The sequence below is a fragment of the Elgaria multicarinata genome, chromosome 1 (genome assembly GCF_023053635.1).
Source record: "Elgaria multicarinata webbii isolate HBS135686 ecotype San Diego chromosome 1, rElgMul1.1.pri, whole genome shotgun sequence".
In the NCBI taxonomy this organism is placed as follows: Eukaryota; Metazoa; Chordata; class Lepidosauria; order Squamata; family Anguidae; genus Elgaria; species Elgaria multicarinata.
In genome coordinates, this window is record NC_086171.1 from 172138394 (window position 1) to 172157959 (window position 19566).

At 41.8% G+C, this 19566-nt stretch overlaps 2 protein-coding genes across 2 annotated transcripts in view; both read left to right on the forward strand.

Annotated features, from left to right (window-relative positions):
* Positions 1–19566, forward strand: part of ATP5PB (ATP synthase peripheral stalk-membrane subunit b) — a 331787-nt gene that overhangs the window by 110901 nt on the left and 201320 nt on the right. The gene's annotated exons all lie outside the window — the stretch shown is intronic.
* GUCA1B (guanylate cyclase activator 1B) lies at positions 1901–18427 on the forward strand. The gene is made up of 4 exons (XM_063119516.1): positions 1901–2104; positions 13544–13693; positions 16552–16666; positions 18300–18427. The coding sequence occupies exons 1-4, from the start codon at positions 1901–1903 to the stop codon at positions 18425–18427; spliced, it is 597 nt and encodes a 198-aa protein (XP_062975586.1).

Here is a 19566-nt window from a genome sequence, read left to right on the forward strand (position 1 = left end):
AGAACAGCATGCACTTATACTTTATATACCGTGATGTCGTCGGCAAAATTAAAATGGTTAACCATATATGCTGAGATCTCATTGAATTGTTTTATCATTACCTGTTATGCCTTCAGGTATCTTCCATTACCATCTGTCATAGCTGCTGTTTGTATTTGTTACTTACAGTACTTGTTTATATATAATTAAATAACAAACGCATCTTACTAGTAAATGCAAATAACATTCCACTGCAGAGGTTCTAGTGTTTCATCACCTTTGCATCTATATACATAGTTTTTTCTGTCTGACATCTTCTTTCTATTTTGGGCTGCATTAATAGAAGTATATCTTCCAAATCGCATGAGGTACTGGTTCCTCTCTATTCGGCCCTGGTTCGGCCTCATCTAGAGTATTGCGTCCAGTTCTGGGCTCCACAATTCAAGAAGGACGCAGACAAGCTGGAGCGTGTTCAGAGGAGGGCAACCAGGATGATCAGGGCTCTGGAAACAAAGCCCTATGAAGAGAGACTGAAAGAACTGGGCATGTTTAGCCTGGAGAAGAGAAGATTGAGGGGAGACATGATAGTACTCTTCAAATACTTAAAAGGTTGTCACACAGAGGAGGGCCAGGATCTCTTCTCGATCCTCCCAGAATGCAGGACACGGAATAATGGGCTCAAGTTACAGGAAGCCAGATTCCGGCTGGACATCAGGAAAAACTTCCTGACTGTTAGAGCAGTACGACAATGGAACCAGTTACCTAGGAAGGTTGTGTGCTCTCCCACACTAGAGGCATTCAAGAGGCAGTTGGACAGCCGTCAGGGATGCTTTAGGGTGGATTCCTGCATTGAGCAGGACTCAACGGCCTTATAGCCCCCTTCCAATGCTACTGTTCCATGATTCTATGATTCTCTCCCCACATACTCGTTCTTATATGATAGTTGGTCACTTTGATTGCTATGGGTAATATTGGATATGTTCGTTTTTTCTTTCCTATCAAATTTGGTGTCAAATTTAAATTTTACTGTATTAAAGACTTTAGTATGTCCTCAACCATATTAATTACTTTAATATGGTTGATTTCATGGGAAAGGAGGGCAGTTTCCAGATAAATGCAAAGTATGCCAGTAGTTTTAATCCTAAAGTTCTGTTAAGGAGTGCAAAACAATAGGCAAAATGTTCCAATTTTAGAAGAATGCAAGTGAATTTATTCAAGGGACTTTCATACATTTCAAAATGAGGACTGATTATCAGAAATTCATATAGTTGTGTCATGATTGATGGACCAAAGAGAATGGGATATTCACAGGAAATTTGCATTCATAGAAACATTGAGTACCATGTTTAGATGATGGTGATTTAGATTTAGTTTAATCTATGTTCATAGTTGTCTCAGTTGATTTGAGAGAGGCAACGAGGCTCTCACAACGGGTTGCTTCACTTGTATTTGTGCTGGCAAAGGGGAACAATTGTTTTAAGTTCAGATATGGTTCAAACGGTCATAAATAGCTCTCAGTGTGGGAGCTTTCAGAGCTGGAGATTGGCATCTGAGCTCCCACTGACCCCACTTGGAGAGGCATAGCCCTGAGATTTCTAAATGAAGCCTTGCCCTGAGAGATCTCCGACGTGTACAAGGGAATCTCCTAATGATCTTAGATATTCTTAACTTGTGCTGATATAATCCAGGGAATCCAGGGAGTGAGTGGAGGCTGCAGGACAGAAAAGTAAAAAGAAGAAGGAAGGAAGATGAGCGGGAGAAGTAACCTGGGTTAAATGTGCAATATTCATTGAAGAAAGAAAAAGAAAATAAATGCCATAAGGGAGGAAATATTCATCCAAGAAGAAAGAAAATACAAAACTGAAAGAAAGTGTGTGTGGGGGAGAAAACCATCCTTTTCTCTTCCATTTTGCTCAGCAACATGGGACAACACTTCACCAACGAGGAAGGGGAACCAGCCGAGATTGATGTGGCTGAACTGCAGGAATGGTATAAGAAGTTTGTGGTGGAATGTCCCAGTGGGACTCTCTTCATGCATGAATTCAAACGGTTCTTTGGGGTACACAATGATCAGGAGGCAGCAGAATATGTAGAGAATATGTTCAAGGCTTTTGATAAGAATGGGGTAAGCATTATTTTCAATATTTAGTTGTTTGTTTACATTTTTAGTTATGTCCTTTAAGGTTTACATCTAATGTAGAAAAGTCACTTTCCCTTCCTTTCTAAATGTGGAGTTTCCCTTTTTACTAGACATTCTTTGTTAAGTGTTTTGTCAAAGGAAAGTGACAGATGTGTCAAGATCCCGGGAGATGGATAATGATTTCCATTGCAAAGAGGGAACTAACTAACTAAATGTCTCTAATGAAGGTTAGATTTTTTAGAGGAAACACACATTTTACACTTGTGTCCATAATTTAGTGGATTGTAGACTATGTGGACAGCAGACCATGCGGTGAGCTTTAAAATAAATATTTGATTGGTTGAAGCAATTCAAGAAATCACTCCTGGTCCTTCTTATGGTAGGGTCACATGCCACCCAGTCAACTGCTCCTAGGGTGCTTCCAGATGAAGAGATCCTAGCACTAACTATTAAATTACACTAGGAAGCTTTTCTTTCTGAACAGTCTTTCTGCAGTAAATAAAAGATGGAAGAAGTGGTGGGGAAACATAGGGAGGGTTATGGGTGGAAAACAACATCACCTGGACCCCACCCCAGTCAAACTCCATGAATGAGGCTGGGCAATGGCACACAATAAAAGCTGAATTGGGAAGTACCCATAAAATTCAAGGCCAGCCCTAGGAAAAATAGCCCCTGGAGTAGGAGCCCATTCGGCTTCTCCTCTTCCATTCAGCTTACAAATTCTTCTATTATTGCCTGTAGTTCTCCGTAGTATTTGTAGATCTTGCAGCACTTGGTAATGTTGTCTCAAAGTAAGCCATGTCCAGCTGGTTGTTATCTAGAACAAATGAAATTATACCAGCAATTAAAAAAAAATACTTGAAAGTTTACTAACGGAAGTTTATTTTTATAGTAAGTACCCCCCCTCCAAAAAAACAACAACAACCACTCATAGAACTTTGAAGAAGAAAAAAAGATGAAAGACGATTCCTGTTTTTCAGGCATATTCTACTGCAGCACAAGGACCTACTGTCAGAAAACCACAATCAAGACCCATCTAAAGGGTTTCTCTGAATTGCATCCATTAATATTATTATGACAATATATCTGGGTAGATAATTAATTGACTGATGAACCAGCCTGTCATTACTGCTCAGTGGGAGTCTTTGTTTTTGGTACACTGATTGTACTTACTGCAAGGTCGCTCACCATGACAATTATATAAGGAGTCACTTGACTCTGATCAAAATATTAGTGAGAGGAAGGAACCCTGCTGACATCAGTGGCTTTAGATGAGACACAAGCTGATCTAGGTTTAACAGAGAAATGGTAGTCAGAACATCAGTTTGATGTATGAATCCTGCTAGTCACACTGGAATACTTATACACTAAACTTTACCCACTTGGGTGCCATCAGATGAGGCTTTTATTGTGCAACTGCACTGCCTTATTCATGGAACATTATGCAGATTCCAAACAACATTGTTTTCAATGTAGCCGTCCTGTGCTTTCCCACTACTTCTTTTGTTTCATTTCTTACCAGAAAAAAAACTTTTAAGGAAGAAAAGTTGTGAAAGTTGCAGAATGTCTTTTGGTTGTACATACTCAGCTCTCTGTCTGGAAGCATCCTTGCTATAGGGTCCTGGTATTTCATATCAGTTCCCCTTTCCAGCCAGACGGACATCAAATAATGTACAGACAGGAAGGCAGTGTGTTGAATTAGACATGTGGATGATTCAACTTGTATTCAAATTATGACTCAGTACATTCCAAAACATTTGAGTTGCAGACGGTATAGGAGTGTTTTAAATTATTCACAGAACAAGATTGAATATGCAAAAGTCAAATGCTGTTAGTTCCAACATGTTAGAAATTGTTGGGATTTGATCCAGGCTGGCAAAATTTAGGCTAATATTTCAGGAAACCCACTCTAGGAGTATAGTGTGAATGGTCCTCAGCTTGGTTGCACTGTTCCTGCCTTTGGGAAGGGGTGCACAAAATGTGTGATAAATACATGCAATGGGAGAAAAATATTGAGTTATTCTCGAATAGAAGGGTCCTTGAGAATGCAATCTAAGGCTAATGGTCTACTTCAGGGTTGGAGTACCCCTTTCAGGCCAAGGGCCAAATTCCATTTTAGATAAGCTGTCAGGGTGGTGTGCGAGGCAAAAGGGGTGGTGGCAAAAGTACCCAAAATACCAGCACATTTAAGCTTAAAGCTCTTCCTGGCAGTAACTAAGCCTTGGGAAAGGCATCTCAGCCTTTTAGGATGTGGGGGAAAGTACACAAAAACTGAGAAAACAGGTATTGCCTTCTGGGAACCTCTGGAGAGTCAGATTGGGATCCTAAGGTTTTGCACCCCTTGTGTACTTATATGAGCCACTCTATTCAGTTTAACAAACTATGGCCCCTTCTACACCTAAGAGTTATCCCAAGAAAATGAAGGGATCATCCCTGCCTGCTCCCAGGACCCCCTGTGTGTCATTTGCATGCACAGGGATGATCCCGGGATGATCCCAGGGGAAAAAGGCAGGTGTAGAAATAGCCTAAGTTACAATCTATGTATAGTTGAGAAATAAATCTCCTCAGAAAAGCAATATTCTATGGTTTCCATTTTGTATGGGGCATTATTTTACTTGCGGCATTGCACAGCTGTAACTAGTTAATGTAAGCGCTAACTAATTCCAAGCAAGAGTTTTAACTAATTGCAAGCAAGAGTGAGAGGAATAACATAGATATAACATAGATATATCTTATTAAATAATTTGAGGAAGAAGGGAGAGAAGACTAAATTTGGGCCCTGTTAACTTGTATTGTTGGCCTCCCGTGTGTGAGGAGAAAATAATGAGTGGGTTGGGTTGTCCGTTCAAAAAAAGTGTGATATGGCCCTGTTCAGTTGTTCTCCCTAGAGAGACAGATGAGTGTGGCTGTAGGGTTTTGCATGGCCTGATGTTATAAAACTGTGCTTGACACTTAGAGTTCTAGGGTCAAATCGACAGGTTCTAGTGCTGGTATCAGCTGGAAGTGTTGGCACAGTGCTTAGGCTTCAGACTCAGCACCGTTATACCATTTCAGCTCTACTGTGCAAGAACATCCATGTGGTCTTCTATACACAGCACTGTTGGTCAGCTCATGGTCCATTATATTCTTTAAGCGCTTAGGGGAATGAGAGAATCGTTCCCCCAAGAAACATGGGCCCTTTCTACACCTAAGGATTATCCCAGGAAAATGGAGGGATCATCCCTGCCTGCTCCTGGGATCCCCTGTGTGTCATTTACATGCACAGGGGTGATCCCAGGATGATGCTTTGGAAAAAAGGCAGGTGTAGAAACGGCCAAGGAGAGTAAAACAAAGCTGCCCTGCCTCAAACTTGAAATACAGTTTCTGAGGTATTAAAATGCACTTTAGTAACAACAGAAAAAATTCCTACTTGCCTCCCTGAAGGTTAAGGTTATTTATTAGAACGGGCTATCCAGCATACTAAGCTTTGTAATGATATTTAAGGGCTCTAGTGGTCTACTTCTACCATCCCTTATAGTAAATAGAAGCTCCACGATGTTGGGAAATTCCCAGCCTTTGAGATGTAGGTGCTAATTTTGAGATCATAGTATGTTCAGCCCTGAGATCAGGCTAAATATATCTTCATGGCAGGAAGAGCAAACCCAGGCCTTAGCTAGACCTAAGGTTTATGCCGGGGTCGTCCCTGCCTGCTCCTGGGATATCCTGTGTGTCATTTACATGAACAGGGATGACCCCGGGACGATCCCGGGATAAACCTTAGGTCTAGCTAAGGCCTCAGTTAATAGGAGCTATTAGCAGAGCTATCAAATATGGCTTACAAGTAAGGAACTGGAAAAGCAAGGAGTAAAGCTGACTTCAATCAGATCCAGATGTATGCAAAAAGAAATGAAGATTTTGCTATGCTGAGAAATGAGCAGATAGAATGCAAAATGAATGTTGTCTTGCATGCTAAAAATGAAATCAAGAGTAGTTATTGAAAGTGTTACCTAGCACAGCAAATCCAAGACATTTTGATGTTTTTGTGGCAAAGAACAAAATGGCTCCCCATTCCATTCTGCATACAGTAGCCAGCTGGCTTGGCAGTTTAATCTTACTTTAACACTGACAACAGTATTGCATCCTCTATCACAACTAAGGGCAGCAGGCCAATTTAGGAGTTGCAGGACAAAGGGGACCAGGTAGGGTGACCATATTTGGGAAACCAAAAAAGAGGACACCTAGTGTGTGTGTGGGGAAGCAGCTTTCTGAGTCCTGCAAAAAGTACGTTATCCCCCCGCCACCTTAAAGAACCCGATTGGAGTGGAGGAGGGGAAAGGATTTCATTCTGCACCACCACCATCCACACCAATTGGGGCCTTTTCTATAATGTCCACGAATGACCCACTTTCCCCTTTAAGACCTCAATTGGAGCTCGGGGTGGGGGAATGATGTGCCTCAAGAAAGCATGTCATTCCCTCCTGCCATGCTAATGGCAGCCTTAAAGGGGAAGGTGTGTCATTCCAGGACATTATTGAAAATTATAGAAAATCCCCCCTGACACCATGGAAAGAACAAAAACCAGGACAAATCTAGGGAAATCCTGACAGTTGGTCACGCTAGGACCAGGAGACTTGGGGAGCTGCCATTATTGCCTGACTCCCAAGGTTAAAAGTAGAAGATGACATTGTCTGGACCTCCACGCCTAATAAAATTTCATGAACGAGGCAGGACAATAGCATTATAAAGGCCTTGCCTGGAAGCACCTTGTAGCTCAAGAAGAAATTATTCTCAGGAAATGGATGTGAAAACCAGCCTTTGTTTAAGTGTATAAGAATATAAGCACCTGCAATTTCAAATCACCTTTAAAAAGCAGGACTATTTTGAAAATATCTCTTTCCTCTGAATTATTTTTGTCTTGTAGTTTTCTATCTATTTATAACCTTTTTACTTCTGTGATAAGAAATTTGATCAGCAAAGTGGAGATTGCTTTTGAGGCTGGCTGGGGCGGCTGTACACTTTACACTGCAGACATGATTACTTGTAGGTACGCTGGGTTCATACCAGTATTTCCCACAGCAAAGTTGTAAAGTGTGAATGACATGCAGATGCACACATCATGGAGATCTCTAGGCAAACCAGACTTTCCATGTGTGTATACAAGGGTGTTTAAAATTACAAGTATTTCTCCAAATTCCCCTTGTTTGAAATGGGGACCACTGAAGTTATATAGGTATGCTTGCAGCAACTGTAGTGGTCGTGTAAAATATAGAGCAACCGTTAAGAGTAACTACGTTGATGTGATATGGTTACTGAAAAATGTTCTTCTCTACAAACAGAAGGTTGTACCCTACACTCAGAACTGACAAGCAGAGGACCAATCTAGATTTGTAATAAGCAAAAAAATGACAATTTTATATGTTCAAGGCTTCCTTCCAATTACACTCACACACATTTGCAGTATCAATAACTACCTATGATCATGAATGGCGATCTCGCTCTTCTCAGCAAGACAGCAGGGGTTTCTCCTGCTCTTGCCACACAGCTCTGTAGCTGGCCAAAATAACACACAGTGACCACTAGCCAAAGCAATAACCCACGATGGTTTAAATAACACGCTCTGCAGACTGTGGGTTATCGGGGTGGATGGGGGGTATTTTGACCTAATAAGCCATTGTGGGTTTTTTAAAAAAATTGCCAGACGACATGATAACCCACGATGGGTTAAATAAGCTGTCATGGTTTATTTAACCTATTGTGGGTTATCATGATGTCTGAACCCAGTCAATAGCTCTCTCCAGCTTCATGCGCTACTGTGATCATTAGTCAGTGCTGTTGACCAACTGGAGTTGTCTTATCAGGGGCTTGTTTGGAGACAATTCAGGGTTTTGCTTATAAAAAAATCTGGAGTCACGTATCTGGTGCTTTGGACAGGGAGCAGGTATAGAAAATGTTGTCAAAATTAGGAGCCAGAACATCAGAATTAGGAGCCAAAGAAGCAAGGCAGCTGAAGCCAGGTCGGGAGTGTACAGGTCAAAGGAAATATGTTGGGTGTCAATAGGGCAGAGTCAAATGTCAAAAAGATATGCCAGTTAAGGACATGAAAGTCAAAAGAGTAAGCAGCGATTATGTGCTTCATATAGCTCTGTGTAACCTGCAGAAACTAGACTTGGGGACAGCCACACAGAAGCAATGAGGACAGACTATGTCAGGAATTCTACGTCCATGCACATGGTTTCAAATAGGTAGATGCTGAAGGCACCCATCAGGAGTCCTTGCACACTTGCATTAGCGCCACTATTGTCTCCTATATCTTGATATTTAAGGCTTCATCCTTAGCAATTATCCATTAGAAATTAAACCAGCCGGTGCAAGGACCTCCTTTGAGTAGACTGACATTGGTCCTAAAAGAATTCAGTCTCACTGAGAAGCATTGGGAGCTGTATTATTGGATCACCTGTAGAGTTGTGTTTTTTTAAAGTTTTCTAGACATTTACAGAATGTGTGTTTTTAATCAGGCAAGATTGAACAATCTGGGGTTCAAACCCATGAGATAGGAAATCAATAATATTCATTCATTAAATAATTGATAAAGTATCTCACCAATCCAATGGAAGAAAACATACACAGGGGAGATCCAAATGTGAAAGCAGGTTGTACGATCTTCCCCACAAAAAAGCTGCTTGTGTGAGTGCGAGTTTAAATGAATGCTGCAGAAGTTATGCTGTTCCTATGCTTGCAGAGCCCAAATTTCCATGGTTTAAGGACACCCACCTTTCCCCTATGATTAGCACTGAGAATGCGTTCAGTGTAGAAAGGGAGAAGGCCTCAAAAGCACCGCTATGTTTGAATTCTGAATCTGTGGATCAGGGCAAACACTTTTTGTGTTGATCAACCACGTTCAAGCAAAATGCAGTCTTTTTGTTGTGCCTGGCTTATTATATTGTCTTCAGTGCTGTTGTTTGTGTGTGTTTTGTTTAAGATAGCATGAAGGAGTTGGAGCAGACATTCGTTAGATAAAACACAGGCTATAGCCCTACACAGACACTTTGAAATGTCTGGATAACAGCATGTGGAGGAGGTGCAGGATCACATCCTTTGGCCCCACTGTGAACCACAGCACTTGGCTGCAGTCTCCTGCACAGAGCCTGCAATAGGCATATAGCCTCTGAGGGGCCTGTAGCCCTAATACAGTGATGTGTTTGCTCCAACATTCTGCCTCCATCTTAAGGCCAAACAAAAATTCTGAAGATAATATGGACCCCACAGTAAGATAGACTTGGGGTGCCTGCAGATGAGGCTTTTAACATGTCATTGCCCTGCCTCATTGACAGTATTTTATGGGCGGTGGCGGGGGGGAGGGGAGTGTGGATGACTTCATCTTCAGCTTGTAGCCCTCCCATGTTTTTCCACCACTTCCAGTTTTTTTCTTACCGCAGAAAATCCGTTAAGGAGAAAGAGATGGAATAGCTGCCCAGTGCTTTCTGATGGTTAGCACTAAGACTCCTTTGTCTGGGAGCACCCTTGGTGGGAGTGCACATTTGCACATATAAAGTAACCAGCTAGGGGAAATATATTTTATCATTTAGGGTGCTCCCATATTTATTTATTTATGATATTTATATACCACTCCATATCTAAAATAGGTTCCAGAGCAGTGAACATAAGAAATAAAACAGTTAAAAAGATTAAAAGGTTAAAACCACATCTTTAAATTGTTTATTCTAAAACAGAATACCAATAAAAATTGTGGCTGGTCAGTTAAGGAAGGCATCCTGGAAAAATGCTGTTTTGGGGAGATGCCTGAAACAGCACAAGCCTGGTTCAGACAACATACTAAACCATGCTGCTTAACCACAAAATGGTTAAGGGAATGCATTAAGGTCAATGCATTCCGTTAACCATTTTGTGGTTAAGCAGCATGGTTTTGCGTGTTGTCTGAACCAGGCCAGTGTTGGTGACTGCCTGATCTCCAGAGACAGAGAATTCCAAAGAAAAGGGGCCACCACACTAAAGCCTCCTCTCCCATCGGGATTTAGGTCCATGTGAAACCACCAGGAGTATGCCCTCTGATGATCTCAGTGACCGAGCAGGATGGCTCCCAGTGCTCAAAAAGTCATTGTGCAGCTATTCCATCATTCCCTCTCCTTAAGCGATTTTCTGAAGTAAGAAAAAAGGATGAAAGAAGCAATGGGGAAACGGGAGCGTTATAAATGGAAGACACCCAACAGCGGGTATAATTCAGTGAATGAGACTGTGAGATGCTGCAATCAAGGCTTCATCTGAAAGTAGTGATAAGCTCCCATACTCAATTTTGTTGTACAAGCGAAGAGTGTTGGCAGCTCCTGAGGCAGAAGTAGGTGGGGGGCAATCTAGTCTCAGGAAAGGCTTATCACAGGCCTCTTGTGATAAGGATTCACGTTCCATAAACGTCTCCTCGGTCAAAGCAGTAACTGAAGAATGGGCTCCTTTTAATAATATAAAACCTGACGTAAGGCATGAACACTTGGTAATGATCATCGAAGAGATTTTAAGATTACATTCAGCGTCAGCCAAAGCTACACCAGAACATCAAAGCACATAATATATAGCACATAAGTAAAGTATAGCAGCATGACCAAAACCTCGCAAAATACAACCATCATCGCTGCGTTTAGATTTCCTCAAAGAATAGAAACTACAGCAAGCAGCTGTAGTTCCATTTCATTCTGTTAGTTTCAGTTCTTTTTGACAATTTAGCTCAAGATGCCAATATTCTGAGGTTACGATCCTTGCCACCATTAGTTAATAGGTAATGACCGAAAATAAATTGAATGGACCCCCCTTTTTCAAATTAAGTTCCAGCAGAGTTATATGCTGGCAGTTTTTATTTTGCTGTATTTTTTTATTTTTTTTGCTACTGAGTGCCTGTACCAGTGTGCCAGTCACACATGGCCCATGGTAGATCAGTGTTCAATACCAACTATCTATCTATCTATCTGTGAGGGGATCAGCAGAGATACTATGGCTTCTTTTACCCTCGTGATTGTCCAAACTCAGGGAACCAGGGAAGCTAAATAGCAAGAGGGTATGAGGTGGTCCTCATTATCTGGATGATGATGATGATGATGATGATGATGATGATGATGATGATGATGACTTTAAAAAGGAGAATAACTGTTCAGGACAGGAGGAAAAGCAATGGATTTTGACAACAAAGTAGATTTATATTTAAACATTGGGAAGAAATTCCAAGCCATTTAATATCTTGCCTAATATTTGGGAAGTTGAAATAATCTATTCAATTATGTATTCCTTCCAATTCTTATTCTAAAAATAGAAGAAACTGACACTGAAACTGACAATGAAATTGATTTGGAAATTCAATCAGGGTGGAAGTGGTGATAGCATATAAAAAATGCTATGTGCAAATGTAGCAGGCGTCGGGCCATGCTAGGCATGACTTGGTAAATAGCAGTTGCAGAGGGGCCCAATTCAGATTTGGACCATAGTGCTGGGGAAGGAGTAACCATTTTTCCTCAAGTTGTTTTCCTGATGAGGCATATAAGTACCTTTATAAGTTTTGTCCTGCGAGACAAACTACAACTTCAAGAAGACAATTTTCATACATTTTCATACATATTCCTGCACTATTGACAGTTTTTAAAAACTTATTCATAGAGCTTCTGCATCACATCTAGTGGCCTCATATATATATATCAAGATTCTGAAATTGACATCCCAGGACTGGACAAATCCCATCCATATGAACAAGGAAAGGAATCCATCAGTGTTTCTCATCCTTGTATTTATTTTGTAGAATTGTGGGCTCCACTCACCAGACTGTCAAACAGGGTCACATCCAGGGTTGAGAGATGAGTCAAGAGCCCCCGAGCCTTGCCAGGAATTGTTGACTCTCTTTCATCTCACTTCAAAGGCTGTGAAGGGATTTCAGAGTGCATTATCTCAAGGGAAACTCATTGAAAACCCTACAGACTGAAACACATGAGAGAGTCATGTTGAAGATCATAAAATAAAAGCAAACAAAAATAATCCACCAACTAGAACTGGTGCAGTAAAAGATATTGGCTTTATCTATTCTATAGGCCAGATCAGACATTAGTAAATTACTCCATATGGAGTATGCCAAACATGCTTCAAAAGGTAGGTGCATTGAAAAAGTAACGGCTGACCTAGCATTTCAACAGATACAGCCATTACTTTGCAGTAGCATGTTACATATTTATTTATTTATTTATTTATTTATTACATTTATATACTGCCCCATAGCTGAAGCTCTCTGGGCGATTTACAAAAGTTGAAAACAGTAAACATTAAAAATATACAAAATTTAAAACCATCAAACCCATAAAAACCACAGTATAAAAACAACAGTATCCATTTAAAAACAACAGTTCTGGGGTCCGTTAAAAAAACAAACTTAGCATTGTTAAATGCTGTTAAATGCCTGGGAGAAGAGAAAAGTCTTGACCTGGCGCCTGAAAGATAACAGTGTTGGCGATGTATCTTTCAGTAACAGCGCTCACTTCTCCTGGGAAGTAGTGGCTGTTTCCATGGACATTGAATATGCAGGTAGTAAATTGCTCCAAATGGAATAGGTTTGTGGATCATCTTACAAATGTCTGAACTGTCTAATTCTTCCAGTCTTTGAGACCACTTCAGCAATGGTAGCACTTGGAGCTTTTCTATCCAAGGCATTTGTTATGCACTTGTCATTCCCTACTTATGGTTGTTTATGGGTTCTTTAGACGACTTCGTGACCCTTCAGTTTCACTTCTGTTTGAAAACAGCACTTTCCGCAAGTATTTTTAAAGCAGGGGAAAATAAGGTATTATTTCTGATGGCTAAAGAAAACACAATTTCTTCTTGTGCGTTTGGGCTATTCCACTATACCGGTGTCATCAGAAAATCCAGAAAGGAAATGCTGTTTGTGTAGTGCTCAGATTTCAATTCTGTGGCAAAACCGAAAATAGATGCAGCGGATTAACATCCTTGTGTAGAAAAGCCCTTGGTATTTAGAAAATCAAACTAATTTGTGCAAGTAGAATTGTTATACCATACAGCAGTCTTATCCACCCTAGTGCCTTCATGCAGGTCAGAGATGATGGTCAGGGATGATGATGGTTGGGTATGATTTATTTATTTATTATTTAAAACATTTATATCCCGTTTTATATCAATAAGATCTCAGGGCGGCGTACAGGTTGGACTATAACTCCATCATCTCAAACTGCATGTTGGACTATAACTCCCATTATCCCTGTCCTGCTTGTTGGTTGGGGATGGTGGGAGTTGAGGTCCAACCCATATAGAGGGCACCAGGCTGTGAAAGTCTGCCCTTTAGAGCCACAAAACAATGTACTCTTTATCTACGTCTACATGCCAGTGAAGTAGAGTTGACCTGCCCTTTGAAAGCTAACCCCCAATCCTTATCTTATATATCCACAGGATAACACAATTGACTTCCTAGAGTATGTGGCTGCCTTGAATCTTGTTTTGCGAGGGAAGCTGGAACACAAGCTGAGATGGACATTCAAAATATATGATAAGGATGGGAATGGCTGCATAGATAGACCTGAGCTCTTAGAAATAATTGAGGTAAGTAAGTATGAATTTGCTACTCATTGCCAGGTACTCCACCTGGTTTCACAGCACCAGTTTGATAGATTCTGTAAAGCCAATCCTGTCTTGAAAAAGTACAGTGGGGATTCCTGAAATGGAACATGTCAGGAGGTCTGGAAACCAGTGGATGGCAAGATATGAGATCTCTCAATAGGAAATCTGCCAACTCTCCCACCTTGTGTGAGAGATAGATGGAGTTGAAGCCAATCACTTGCTTTCCCTCTTTGAAATTTGTGCCTTTGTTCTGGGCATTTCTGTGTCACTTTCCTAAATTATATTATGGGCAATAGAAGTCAGAACTTTGATAAGAAGCATCTTAATGCTTTTGCTTGTCACATACACACACACACCACACGCACACACACACACACACACACACACACACACACACACACCATGGTTTTCTTAGCTTTACATACATCATTGGGGAAATAATAGTGACAGAGAGTGGGGCTTCAACATCAAGAAAAAGATCCAGGAAAATGGCCTCTCCTACATTTTTCAAATAGGAGATAGACTGGGGGTGATGCAGTAGCTTGGTCTCCCTGTATTGTTTCAGATCATGGTGAATGTATTTGAGCAAGGAATGACTACACAGAATTGAGAGATAAGAGTGAGTCCTAAGATAGGCTGATAGACTAGATTGCAGAGGGCGCTAATTGGTTTCTTTCTATCCAGAGAAGGGAGGTCACAGGAGGCTGGAACCACTTAAGAATCAGACTAAATAAATAAGCAAGTAAATAAACCTTTTCAGGAAACTCAGTGTTAATAGAATGTAAGAGGTATTATTATATTATTATCACTGGTATTTACAGCTTGGGAACTATTCACCGCTGTTAGCATTGTGAGCATTAGCATTCAGATTGCATTAATGTACAGAAAAGCTGTGTTGATGACTGGTGCCAGTATTCACAAGTTAAAAAAGAAAAAGAAAAAAACACATATTCCCATGAATTTTGTTACCTATACTCTCGTTCAAGTAAACTGAGTCATCCACCTGGAAAAGAAAAGCAATGCTGTGTAATTTGAGGGGAATCATCTTGCACACAATACCCAGAGGAAAGAGTAAACAGTGTAAAGGAGCTATTATAAATTTCCCGGAAGGATTACTGCCCCAGCTATTATTAAAAGGCTTAGTAATAAGGATTATGTACTGCATAGAGAAATCAGGACTGTGTCATTATGTTGATCACACTTGCCATTCTCTAGTTAGAGCAACTAGAGATTTAAAAGAGCCCAATCTCTCTTTTAAATTTAAAAGAGTGGAATCTCTCTTCCCACCCCAATATCCAAGACCAATTGCATGGCTAATTACATCCAGTATGCCATCATTCCTTTTGAGATTGTGATCATGAGCTGAGCCCTCTACATGGGTGAGTCATGAGCATCAAGAACTTAAGGAGCTGATGACCTGTGTCATCTGAGAGGTGTGTCTTAAGCAGATTCTCAGTCCTAACAGGTCAGCAAAGAATTGGTCATGTCTGGGTCATGCCCTGGCTAATCCACAATCAGGTAAAATGCCAGCCCACAGAGGCCCTTGTGGGCTGGCAAAGAATAGCTACACCTAAGACCAAAACAAGACCAAGGACAAGAGAAGTAGTGTTCAAAAAGAAAAAGAGAGTATCTGCTTATTGATTGTTTATGATCCTGGCTTGTTTGGGAGCGAGAAACCAGGATCCTAGAGATTCTGACAACACAATAAGCTATCCCTTCCTGATTAGTATCACCCATTTGTGGGAAGGAAGGAGCAAAGCAGGAACAAATGGGCTATGCACACCAGCATGCTGCTTGTTCACAGAATGCAAGGAACCCTGCTGTATTGTTATGTGCAAACATAGCCCATATCAGATCTAATGGAAATTTGTCTGGGTGGATGTTCGTTTCATCTGGCCTGCTGCTGTCCCATACTCTGATGCACCAGGTAGCAAAGTATACTTTTCTTTCCCCAGACGACTTCAGGCCAAACTAGTCATAATAATCAGAGATCCATGATTGACTCTCCCATGATTTTTCACAAGAGCAAATGCCACCACAGGATGGGAATGTGGTGCAGAAAAGGCCAAGGGGCAGATTAGTATTCGTTATTGAGTGACTAACCCCTTCCACGGCTGCCATTTTCTTCATCCAAATCGACACCTCTGGATGTGCTGCTTGCTCCATGGAGCAAAGCATATGGACACTGAAATCATCTGGATTCACCACCTCTCCGTGCAGCACGTGTCCAGGGGTGCAGCACCTCAGGCCTGGAGGACAAAGCTGGCCCTCCTGGGGTCCCAATCCAATTCTCTGGGGCTGCCCAGATGACCACACACCCTTTCCCTTTTCCCTAACCCACAGATCATTTGGTAGTTTCCCAGCTTTTTTGCAGCCCCCACCCCATTCTAAACGGTTCCCCCACTCTCCTAAGGCTTAGTTACTGCCAGCAAGAGCTGTAAACTACAATATACTGTTAGTTTTGTTATTCTGGACACACCCACCACTGGGCTGTGGCCCCTGTGAGCTTCTCTGAAGTGGAATTCAGCCCTCGAGCTGAAGGAGATTCAACACCCCTGATGTTAGCAGAAGTAGCCCCAACTTTTCACTCCACAAACGGAACTGAAGTCACAAGACAAACTGGGTTAGTTTGATTGACAGTACTAGGCGCTGTCTACCTGGAAGCACCTTAAATCACTCACACCTGGAAAGAGACTGGGATGTTTCTTCCCATTGCTTTTTGTTCCCTTTTCAGTGAACGTCTTTGATCAAACTATTCATTAGTATTTCATGTACCTCTTATCTCAGGAGCTGTTCTTGCCTGCCTTTCTTTTAACATCAGCTTCCCCCCCCCTTTCCAGTCTATTTACAGACTAAAGCAAGTTTGCCAGCCTGAAGAAGAAGGAAGCCAACCACGCCTCACTCCAGAGGAAGTTGTGGAGAGGATATTTCAGTTAGTGGATGAGAATGGAGATGGTAAGAAATTTACAGCTTGGGTGCCTGCATTTGTAATACTTTTGCTAGGCAAATGTTTAATGAGTACACCAAAACTCAGAAGAAAGAGCATCTTATGCACTGTAGTACATATGGCCATCAGAGTCAACTCATTTAAAATATGAGGGACATTTCTTAGTTCAACTACATCCTCAGCGTGTCCATTTTCCACCTTCCAGAACAGTCTTTGATTATTTCCAAGATGCTGTAGGCCATTTACTTGTAATTTCCCTAAAGGTGATACTTTCCAGTGCCATTAAGGTGATTTCCACCAGTCCTACTTGTCCAAACCCCCATCTTAAAACAATGTTAAACCAGGGCTGATCCAAATTTGAGAGTTTCCAAATTTTCTTTCACGCAAATATTTTCCTGCACAGCTATTTTAATTGAGGATTGTCACACCTTCGCTGGGCTGTCCCTTTCAAGCTTGCTCAAGGACTTCATGGCTCCCTTGAAAATTGTTGAGGGGTGGGCAGATCCCCCCCACCCAGCCAATCATGTTTCCAAAAGTGAAGACTAAACTTTCCAAGTGCTTTTGGCTCATTTACTCTTGCCATTCATATTATTATTATTATTATTATTATTATTATTATTATTATTATTATTATTCTGCCCCATAGCTGAAGCTCTCTGGGCGGTTTACAAAGATTAAAACATTAAACATTAAAAATCGATATACAAAATTTAAAACTTTAAAAGGATAAAAACAGACCTCATACAAAGACAATACACATTTAAAAACAACTTTGAACTCTCTTTGAACTCTCAGTCAGGGGTCAATTGAAAACTCAACATGTGCTCTGAAATGCCTGGGAGAAGAGAAAAGTCTTGACTTGGAGGAACAACACACGTCGTACTGAGGGCGCTTCCATGTGTCCCCAGTGTGACCCCAAAGCGATCGTGTAGCTTGCCTGGAGAAGAGACGAGGAAGAGGCATCCTTGCCGCCGCCGCCCACCTACCTCCTCGCCGGCCGGCTCGGAGAGCTCGGCAGAAGAAGGCGGGGTGGAGAGCTTCTTCCGCTTTCCACCCCGCCTTCTTCCGCCGAGCTCTCCGAGCCGGCCGGCAAGGAGGTAGGTGGGCGGCGGCGGCAAGGACGCCTCTTCCTCCAGGCAAGCTACACGATCGCTTTGGGGTCGCACTGGGGGTGCAAGAAGCGCCCTCAGTACGACGTGTAGAATCCTCCCTGGTGCCGAAAAGATAACAATGTTGGCACCAGGCGGACCTCGTCAGGCAGATCATTCCATAATTAGAGGGCCACCACCCTCTCCCTTGTTGCCATCCTCCGAGCTTCCCTGAGAGTAGGCACCTGGAGGAGGACTTTAGATTCATAGTCTAGGTTGATAAGAATCAGAATGGATAAGAATTCTGACATTGGTTTCCAGAGTCAAATTAATGCAGAAGCACCAGTTTGGGGCTACTAGCAGAAGGGTGTCCATTCCCTCCTTCTCTTCTCTTCTCTTCTCTTCCCTTCTCTTCTCTTCTCTGTGAAGAAGGCAAATGTTGGGTAGCAGGGGAAACACTGGTAGTACAACAGTGGCCACAGGGTGTGGGGCTACACAGGTCATGACACATTTGACACACTGTGACTCCCTCTCTCTTCCATTGATTCTTTAGGGCAGTTGTCGTTGGATGAATTCATTGATGGGGCACGGAAAGACAAATGGGTGATGAAGATGTTACAGATGGATGTGAATCCAGGAGGATGGATTGCTGAGCAGAGGAGGAAAAGCGCACTGTTCTAACAGTTGGCTCTATGACTGGAAAAGTTTGAGATGGGAAAAGGTTCAGGATTGGGCACTTTCTCTGAGAGGCCAAGCTTCTGTATCTTAAACATGTATATTGAAAGTAGCAAGGAGTGATAACACCTGGAGACCACTGCTGACCAGCCATGCTAGAAAATAACCATATGAGTAAATATCCTGTTTGTTGGCTCAGGCTTATGGTTGCATCCCAAGGAACTGACTTGCAAGAGTCCCAAAGTGAAAGCTGAGTGTCATTCGACGCTCCAAATATACAAGGTGACTGAGTAGTTAGTCATCAACCATGCTTTCTTTGTAGATCGCTGTGTGTTATTTTATGCCTGAGGAAAGAGATGAACTTGCTGGAACAAAGGAAGTGCTATTGTAACTGACTATGAAAGTGTGACTCGTCTGTTCTGATACAAAGTCTGTGTGTTCCAAGGTTTTGTTTGCTGCCTGGATCTCAATAAGTGTCCTGCTGCTAAGCTGCACCATTTGGACTACGGGTGCTTCCAGATGGAGGGGTCCTACTGCAACCAATCAGAAGGCGTTATGCAGTTATCCCTTCTTTCCCTCCTTAGCTGTTTTTCCCCTCTGGTAAGAAAAAAGAGATAACACTTGGTGGGGAAACATAGGAGGATTGCAAAATGAAGACATCAACATCTGTACCCCCTGTAAAATTCTGTGAATGAGGCAGAACAATTGCACCGTAAAGGCCTCATCTGGAAGCACCCTTAGTGCAAGTGAAATGTTCCATCTTCTTTGTAACATTCCAGCTCAGCAATCAAACATGTATAGAATTGAAGAGGAAAGGTACCTATGTACTTTACAGTATGTTATGTGTCTACAGGGGATGGGGAAAAAGGAGTACAGACTAATTTATACTGAACACCGCATCATGAATGTATACCTACCACATCAGGCACCTCTTGCTTACTGGATCTTTTTTCTTCTGTCAATTCATTCATTGTCTTAGGGCAGATTTCTCTACATGGTAGATCTATTTTGGAACTACTTTGCAGAAGTTTCAGTGTGGAAACTTTGGCTCAGTTTAGATTATTCGCCCGAGTACTGTTTGGGGAATCAGAAGCATGTCATAACCTCATACATTCTGTTCTCTCTCCTCTGCTATCCTGTACCAA

Coding starts and splice junctions, on each gene's coding strand:
- GUCA1B (XM_063119516.1), top strand. CDS start 1,901: ATGGGACAACACTTCACCAACGAGGAAGGGGAACCAGCCGAGATTGAT. Junction 2,105..13,543: donor AGGCTTTTGATAAGAATGGG/GTAAGCATTATT, acceptor ATATATCCACAG/GATAACACAATTGACTTCCT. Junction 16,667..18,299: donor AGTGGATGAGAATGGAGATG/GTAAGAAATTTA, acceptor TTGATTCTTTAG/GGCAGTTGTCGTTGGATGAA.